Source organism: Danio rerio, chromosome 13 (genome assembly GCF_049306965.1).
Source record: "Danio rerio strain Tuebingen ecotype United States chromosome 13, GRCz12tu, whole genome shotgun sequence".
NCBI lineage: Eukaryota > Metazoa > Chordata > Actinopteri > Cypriniformes > Danionidae > Danio > Danio rerio.
Window position 1 is genome coordinate 52,740,373 of NC_133188.1, and position 9,628 is coordinate 52,750,000.

The window sequence follows — 9,628 nt, forward strand, 5'->3', positions numbered from 1 at the left end:
GCGCGTACATGACAGATTAAAGTATCGCACACCAGACGCGCACATTCGAATGATATTTAACATGAAACTAATCAGATGGCGCTCTGTGGCGCGGCTGAAAAATGAACTGCGTCCTGACCCGTCGCCGGACGCCGCCGACAGCCGTCGACTTGCGGCGCCGGTGTGTGTATCCTGATAGAAACCTATGATTAGAATTCTAAAATACATGGCGCTGCGCGGCGCGCCGCCGAGCGTCGCTTCTGGTGTGCGACCTGCTTTACACGCACAGTTCAGTCCTGCATTATCTCCGTGTAAGTTCAGACTTCGCAAGTTTGATCAAGGCTGCAGTCTCTTCTTCTCAGTTTGATATGGAAAAGCAGATTATACCGAGGACACGGGTAAATCTTCAAAGGGAACAGTGTACTTTATAACTTCATTCACATCACCCTGGCTTCGTTGTTTCACTTTCTCAACAATAAAATGTAAACATGATTTAAGGAACTGCCTATTTTCATTTTAATATTAGCAACTTAGACAGCAGAAATGTTGAGGCGCCGTGCTGCATGAGCGTCATCTTCACTGTGTGTATATTTATAACAAAACGGAGCCGATAACAACTGCCTCCTTTCAATTTCAGTGAAAATACGAAACACAGCCTCTCTTTTGCTGAGTATCAGTTTTAAGAATCGATAATGGCCATTTTAAAAGTATAACATACAATAAGTTTATACATTATAGGAAATAAAGGCGATCAGTCAATATACAGAATGTACGTGCTTACATTAACCATTAACTTATCTTTGCGCTCAGCCAAAACACGTTACCTGAGAACAAGTAATAGATTCCAATGCCCAAAGTCAGGGAATATGTCGTTAGATAAAGACAACAAGATAAATGAAATATCCTGTTTAATAAATATAGTGAGATTAGATCCAGCGGGAGATGCTTGATGAGAAGTCCGACTAGCAGAGCTCTCATCTGGGTAGATGGGCTGAGTGTGATTAAATGTTGAATGTGATGAGTTTTCAACAATACTAAATTGAAACTTTATTTTTTTACATGGTTTAATAATTTTTTGTTATTAAAATTGAAGTTCCTGTTTCAAAGCTTACAGATAGATGACTAATTTGTATGTCATTGACACTTTTGGCACTTTTTTGGAGTATTTTCATAAGTTTTGTTTTTTCCTGTAAATGATTCAATAAATACCGTACCGTGACATTCATACCGAGGTATTACCGTACCGTGAAATTCTGATACCGTTACATCCCTAACTCTAATACTTGTTGTGAGCTTCCTATCCCTAATATTTGAAACTTTAGGGCAGGGGTGTCCAAACTTTTTGGGCCGAGGGCCAGATGCAAAAAAAAACAAACCGTTGTCCCGGGCCAAATTTTACATACATCACACAGACACGCATATATATATATATATATATATATATATATATATATATATATATATATATATATATATATATATATATATATATATATATATATATATATATATATATATATATATATGATATGATATGATATATTTGCACACATTTTTAAACATAATAGTTTAAAAGTATGCATATAAGACCTTGATTAGCTGTTCAGGTGTGCTTGGTTAGGGTTGGAGCTAAGATCTGCAGGACTCCGGCCCTCCAGGAACAAGTTTGGTGACCCCTGGCTTAAAGTGACATTTAAAGGCTTAACTAGGTTAATTAGGTTAACTAGTCAAGTTAAGGTAATTAGGCAAGTTATTTTATACCAATTGTTTGTTCTGAAGACTTAAGGGCCTAATAGGTTGGCCTTAAAATGGTTAATAAAAAATTAAAAACTTCTTTCATTCTAGCTGAAATAAAACAAATAAGTCTTTCTCCAGAAGAAAAAATATTATCAGACACACTGTGAAAATTTAGATAGATAGATAGATAGATAGATAGATAGATAGATAGATAGATAGATAGATAGATAGATAGATAGATAGATAGATAGATAGATAGATAGATAGATAGATAGATAGATAGATAGATAGATGATAGATAGATCATATTTTTTTAATGTTATCCAAATCAATTGCGTTGAACACAGCATTTTATTACAATGTAGCACATAGCAGCTTTTAAGCAGCGTTAGAATTAGAGTTTAGCTAAAACTTGCCTGGAAGTTTCTAGTATACCTAGATAGAACTTGATTAGCTTGTTCTGATGTGTTTAATTGGGGTTAAAGCTAGATTGCAGGACACTGGCCTTCTAGGACCGAGTTTGTTCACCCCTGGTCTATATGAACCTTAAATAATAAATATTGTGCAAAAATGATTTCATTTCCCTTCATCAAACTACCAGTGCTTAAATTAAACAGTAACACAAGTCAGTTCATATTGTCCTGATGGTTGAGTCTCACCTCTACCCCATGTGCGCCGGCTAGTGGCTCCCACCACTCCGGCAGCTCGTTACCCCACAGCTCTCAGATCACATCCCGTGCTGAATGCCCGGAAGCCCAGAGCGCCCCCTACAGTAGCCAGGAGCCCGGGCCCAGCATTGACCTGCACACACACAGCCAACATAAGAGGACAGATGACAAACCCATCCCGGACGAGCCCCCCATTCTGTCAGAGTATGGGTGAGTGTGTGTGGAATAAGATGCATCAGCTTGTGTGATTGGTTGATTCGGGAGTTGATTGTTTAGGCCACTAAAACTAGCATTAAAAAGATAGTTCACTTATTAAAGTTCCAACCAGGCTCATTCTGAAAACGTATTCCCGTGGACGATTCTGGAGAACTCGAATTACGTAGCCAGAGGTACGTATGGCTGCATTTCATTTTTTAAGTGAACTCTACGGGCCGGTATGACGCCGTTCCTTTAGACGCTCACCGGCTGATCTCTTACCTCCATGTATAGGGCTCTCCCGCCACAACCAGTTTGTTCATTTAGCTCGTCGTGTACGTCGGCGGACTTGAGACGCAGAGAAGGAGTTAACCACGACAATGACGAGCGGGTTCGAGTCCTGGGAAGAGCGGTTCCAGAAATTAGCCAAGACAAAAACAGAATCCAAAAAATAAAACGAATGAGTGAATAACAGGGTGAGGATGTGGTAAAATCCTAAAACGTGGTAAAAAATCAGACGAGGGCTTTTCTTTTTTCTGGACAGCTTTTCTATACCGTCAGTTGGGTTTAGGGAAAGTGAGTGGGCGGGCGGGTCAATCGGTAAAATCGGTTGGGTTCTTTCACGGTTGCAGGTTTGTGCATCTTCCGGAGTGTCTGTTTTGTCACGTGGGTTTGATTTGTTTAAGTTGTCCACGTGTATTTGTTATAGTCACGTGTTATGACGGTACTCAGCTGTTTCGATAAGCTCGCCAGCTTAAGTTCATTACCGTGTCTATATCTGGGCAACGCTTCTATGTTTCCTTGTCAGTTCGTTATGTTTGCTCATGTTTGTCTGTCTGTGCTCAGGACTGTGAGGAGTGGCTGCTGGACCCGATTCGTCTGTCTGTTTGCTACAGCGCTATATTCCTCGTGACCTTGCTCATTTCCCTGTCCTGTTAAGTTTATTCTGACTGTGTCAAAAAAACTTTTACTTGCATTTTGGATCCTTCTCAGTGTCTTTATTATCACGTGACAAAACAGACACTCCGGATGACGCACAAACCTGCAAGGTTCAGGGAGGGAGGGGGAGGGGCCATCGATTGGCCGGTCACCCAGCGACAGTGGCCTCTGGTGGGTTTACGCAAGAACAGCATGGGCACGAACGGCACTCACGAGAGATATTTGAGATGCGAAAAAAGCACACACAGCTGCCTCTCGCGGATTCGCGAAATATAAAAACTGCAAAAATGTATACCTCCCGGGACGTATTTCGCGGTCTCCAGAAACGTCCATGGGCCTACGTTTTCAGAATGAGCCTGTGTCAGTCATCATTTACTCATCAATTATGGGTTTCTTTGATCTGTTGTACGAACAAAATGATTCTTACTATTTACTCCACCTTCAAGGGGTTCCATACCTTTATGAACTTTTGTCTTCTGTTGAATACTAGAAAAGGTATTTTGAACAATCCTGAAAACTTGTAACCATTGATTCCTATTGTATTTGTTTCTCCTACTATTGAAGCTTTCTTCAGAGTATCTTTAGTGTTCAACAGAGAAAAGAAACTTATGAACTTAAATGGGAGTGAGTAAATAGTCAAATTTTTGGTTGAACTATCCCTTTAAAACACTCGATATTACAGTTATTTGTTGTTTAATTGATTTAAAACTATTGGCCATTACTACATACTCGGAGACCTCAGAATCTCCCGAGCGTGTAAAGCACTCAGATGTAAGTTCTGTTTTAAATGAGTCGTATTGTAATATCCTAATGCGAACAATTAGGTTGTGCCTGAGATTTGATTAAATTTAATCTCGCCCTCCAAGCCTGTGACTCATTAAGCGTCTGGTTTAAAAGGCCAGGAGAGACCAATCTATTCCAAGGCTGAATTTAGCCACCGGCGAAGGTCTCTCACTTCTTTTTATCCAATTAATCTCTCCTGCGGCACAATCGTAGAGCAATTGCAGTTTTCAAGGACGAGAAAAAACTGAGTGCAGTGGGTTAGAGATCAAAGTGAATCTTTCCTCTATCGATCTGAGCATCGTGGAGGCCTGGAATGAACCTTGGGTAGATTAACAGGGCTTGATGGAAGTGAGCAATTCCAGCGTTATGGATGTGACATTTGCAGTAAAAAAACACCATATACATTAACAAAGAAATTATATGTTAACATTATATTGTGTATATTTTCCAACAAAAACTAACCACAGGAAATTAACATCCATTGTGGATGTGACCAAAAAAGTTAGTGAGTTTACAGTCTTAGTAGAAATTCAGTTAAATAAACTGCACTACGTATAAGAAATAAAGCTTATAACCTCCTTTATTCTGCTATAACCTTTTATAACCCGTTTTCCTCTATAACCGTTTATAAAAAAAAATTCTGCTATAACAGCTTATTTTCCCTTTTTACCCTATAACCAATTATTACCCGTTTTTTCTTTCGCTAGAACCACTTATAATCGCTTTTTTTCTGCTAGAACCACGTATAATCACTTTTTTCACTATTCTAACCCTTTTTATGCTATGACTGCTTAAAATTGCTTTATTTTCACTATAACTGTTTATAACCCTTTTTTCACTATAACTGCTTTTAACCCCTTTTTTCTGCTTTAACCACTTGTAATAAATTTTTTGCTACAACAGCTTATAACCGTTTATAACCCATTTTTTAAAACTGTTTATAATCGCTTTCCCCCCCTATAAAACCCTTTATTTTTTGCTACTACTGCTTATAATTGCTTTTTATTTTCACTATAACCGCTTATAACCCCCCCTTTTTTTTATAAAACCCTATAAACTGTTTTTTTGCTATAACTGCCTATTAGCCATTTTTTCACTTTAACTGCTTATAATCGCTCTTTTCATCTTGTATCGGGGGGAAAAAACGATTATAATCAGTTAAAGCAAAAAAAAGCAATTATAAGCGGTTATAGCGAAAAAAGGAGTTAAAGCGGTTATAGCTAAAACAGTTAATTATAAGTGGTTATAGCAAGGAAAAATGTGTTATAAATGGTTATAGTGAAAATAAAGCGATTATAGTGAAATAAAAATGATTATAAGCGATTATAAGTGGAAGAAAGATTATAAGCGGTTATAGCTGCAAAAAAGGGGGTTATAAGTGGTTATAGTAAAAAAAAGCTATTATAAGGGGTTATAATTGGTTATGATGGGGAAAAATAATTATAAGTGGTTATAGCTTCAAAAAGGGGTTATAAGCGGTTATAGTGAAAAAATCAATTATGAGGGATTATAAGCGGTTATAGTGGGGGAAAATAATTATAACGGGTTATAACTGCAAATAAGGGGTTATAAGCGGCTGTAGCAAAAAAAATTACAAGCGGTTATATCGAGGAAAAAAGAGTTATAGTGAAAATAAAGCTATTATAAGGGGTTATAAGCAGTTATAACGAGGAAAAAATGGGTTATACATGGTTATAGTAAAAAAAGTGATTTTAAAGGGTTATAAGCAACTATAGTGGAAAAAAAACTATTATAAGTGGTTATAGTTGCAAAAAAAGGGGTTATGAGCAGTTATAGTAAAAAGGGATTATAAAAGGTCATTAGTGGTTATAGTGGGAAAAAAACTTTTTTAAGTGGTTATAGCTGCAAAAAAGGGGGTTAAAAATATATTATAATTGGTTGTAGTGAAAAAGATTTATTTGCTATAGCCGCTTATAACCCTTTTTTTGCTATAAGAGTTTATAACCCCTTTTTTCACTAACCGCTTGTTCCAAGAAAACTGAACATCATGTTTGGGAAAATTGAAATTGTGTGGTGGGTGTCGGTCACGGTAACTTTTATTTCCTGGTTTTGTTCTGGAAATTATTCATTTATATATTAAGCACTGGAGATTATTGTTTGAAAACATTGACAGAGATAATGGGAAGGTTGACGTTTGCATGGAGTTGCTCTTCTGCACTACATCTGCTCTGTAAAGGTGCTGACGTAATATAGTTGGCATGTGTCTCTCCTCATTATCGATTAGCTTGATGATGTGCGCTCCCTGTGGACTGTACCGTTCCGCACTGAACATCAGATTTTATTACTGAACTCTCAATGGATCCTGCAGGCCAAGCGATTGAGACGCCTTTACTTTACTGTTTGAGTTTTTCTTTTTTCTTTTTAGGAAGAGTCATGGTGGAGATGTTTTCTGTGGAGATGTTTTTATTACGCTGATGTGACCAGGAAAAAGACTGTTATATGAATCCATTCAGTCTGTCTGTCTATCTATATGTCTGTCTACTCTATCTATCTATCTATCTATCTATCTATCTATCTATCTATCTATCTATCTATCTATCTATCTATCTATCTATCTATCTATCTGTCTGTCTGTCTGTCTGTCTGTCTGTCTGTCTGTCTGTCTGTCTGTCTGTCTGTCTGTCTGTCTGTCTGTCTATCATCTATCTATCTATCTATCTATCTATCTATCTATCTATCTATCTATCTATCTATCTATCTATCTATCTATCTATCTGTCTGTCTGTCTGTCTGTCTGTCTGTCTGTCTGTCTACTCTATCTATCTATCTATCTATCTATCTATCTATCTATCTATCTATCTATCTATCTGTCTGTCTGTCTGTCTGTCTGTCTGTCTGTCTGTCTGTCTGTCTGTCTGTCTGTCTGTCTACTCTATCTATCTATCTATCTATCTATCTATCTATCTATCTATCTATCTATCTATCTGTCTGTCTGTCTGTCTGTCTGTCTGTCTGTCTGTCTGTCTGTCTGTCTGTCTGTCTGTCTGTCTGTCTGTCTGTCTATCATCTATCTATCTATCTATCTATCTATCTGTCTGTCTGTCTGTCTGTCTGTCTGTCTGTCTGTCTGTCTGTCTGTCTGTCTGTCTGTCTATCATCTATCTATCTATCTATCTATCTATCTATCTATCTATCTATCTATCTATCTATCTATCTATCTATCTATCTATCTATCTATCTATCTATCTATCTGTCTGTCTGTCTGTCTGTCTGTCTGTCTGTCTGTCTGTCTATCATCTATCTATCTATCTATCTATCTATCTATCTATCTATCTATCTATCTATCTATCTATCTATCTATCTATCTATCTATCTATCTATCTATCTGTCTGTCTGTCTGTCTGTCTGTCTGTCTGTCTGTCTGTCTGTCTACTCTATCTATCTATCTATCTATCTATCTATCTATCTATCTATCTATCTATCTATCTATCTATCTATCTATCTATCTATCTATCTATCTATCTATCTATCTATCTATCTGTCTGTCTGTCTGTCTGTCTGTCTGTCTGTCTGTCTGTCTGTCTGTCTGTCTGTCTGTCTACTCTATCTATCTATCTATCTATCTATCTATCTATCTATCTATCTATCTGTCTGTCTGTCTGTCTGTCTGTCTGTCTGTCTGTCTGTCTGTCTGTCTGTCTGTCTGTCTGTCTGTCTGTCTGTCTGTCTGTCTGTCTGTCTATCTATCTATCTATCTATCTATCTATCTATCTATCTATCTATCTGTCTGTCTGTCTGTCTGTCTGTCTGTCTGTCTGTCTGTCTATCTATATATCTGTCTGCCTGTCCATCCGTCTGTTATTTGTTCTATCTATCGTTCATTCTATTTGTAGTTCTATCAATCATTCTAGCATTGTATTGTTCTATCCATCATGTTGTTTCTACCTTTAGTAATGTTCCTAATCTAAATGAAAGTTTTTGATCTTAAATACCCTAAAACTGCTCCTCTAGTGGGCCAGTTTGGTTTGGTGTGTTCTTCTTATCTTCACTATTGTACTAGTGTACTTGAATGTCCTCAATCTCCGAATAACACTCGCAGCTCTATCTCTCCAGCAGTGTCTCTTTGTTCAGTGCAAATTTCCACCTAAATGCTTCTCAGATTGATGATGTGTCTGAGCTGCGTTTCCTAGGCTGTCATGAAAAAGTCTTGTAATGCATTTAGCACCTCCGTTCCCTGTTTATTCCACCTCAGCCTTTATTTGACATTGCGTAACGCAGCCTCCAGAGGAGTCTTCACATGTATCGTAGCTGCTAATGAAGCCTTTCTCCCATTTGCAGCGTGTTTTGACACTATGAACCCTCAGCAGATGCTAACTGTGTTCTGTTTCTTCTACTTTCCTCGCTCAGTGGAGCCGAGAGCTTGTTGTGTTTCCTTCTCAAGGCTCTGTCCGAGCGCTCCAGGTATATATGTGTATGTTTGTGCTCACGCTATTGGTGAACTTTCCCCTCTGAACTTTCCCCTCTGACCCCTGACCTTTGTGTTCTCCTCACCGTTTACAACTGGAAATGAGCAATTCCTGCATTGCGGATGTGACATCTGCTGTAAAAACTTGAAACATACATTCACTGAGAATGTCTATGGCAGGGGTGTCCAAAGTCAGTCCTGGAGGGCTGGTGTACTGCTGAATTTAGCTTTAGCTTGCTTCAACACACCTGCCAGAAAGTTTCTAGTATGTCTAGTAAGAGCTTGATTAGCTGCTTCAGGTGTGTTTGATTAGGGTTGGAGCTCAACTCTCTAGGACACCAGACCCCAGGGACCGAGTTTGGACACTCTTGGTCTATAGTAATGGCATATTGAAATATCTGTTTATATTTTAACTACACAGGTAAATGATCAGAGAAATAACGATCTTTAAAGTTTTATTTATTTTTTGAAAGAGGGAAATAAGCATACGTTATAGATATGACCAAAGAAATAATGCGATTTTAGAGTGCACAACATGAATTCAACTGCACAACCCAATAGAAATAATGCTAATTAACAAGATCAGAGTTGCTCTCTATAGAACAAATGTTATTTGTTTTCTTTTATTTGAAATCTTTTACATTTATGTGGAAAAAGCTTGTGACATCTGTCCATTATGGATGTGAAAGATGTGAATTAGCACATTTAGATTTACCAAATAAAATACCAATTTCATTAATTGCAACAATCAACAACATTGCATATTTGACCAGTATTGTGCATCCCTAGCTTGTATTGTACAGTACTGTAAAAATACTCAAAAAGGTCTATGTCATCTAATAAAATAAAATTGGTTGAAAACGTTGATATAGACCTTTTTGAGTATTTTTACAGTACTGTA

The 9,628-nt window shown here is 37.7% G+C and overlaps 1 protein-coding gene across 14 annotated transcripts in view; it reads left to right on the plus strand.

Moving 5' to 3' along the window:
- Nucleotides 1–9,628, plus strand: part of LOC100331556 (signal induced proliferation associated 1 like 2) — an 823,625-nt gene that overhangs the window by 242,514 nt on the left and 571,483 nt on the right. For 4 of the 14 annotated variants that reach the window (XM_073920321.1, XM_073920323.1, XM_073920322.1 and 1 more), the window contains one exon: nucleotides 2,400–2,594. The exons of 5 other annotated variants lie outside the window; for them this stretch is intronic. In XM_073920321.1, coding sequence (XP_073776422.1) covers nucleotides 2,400–2,594 — 195 coding nt within the window. Of the gene's footprint in view, nucleotides 1–2,399; nucleotides 2,595–8,669; nucleotides 8,724–9,628 lie in introns of all 14 variants that reach the window. 5 more of the 14 variants (XM_073920327.1, XM_073920325.1, XM_073920328.1 and 2 more) reach the window with 2 other exon arrangements.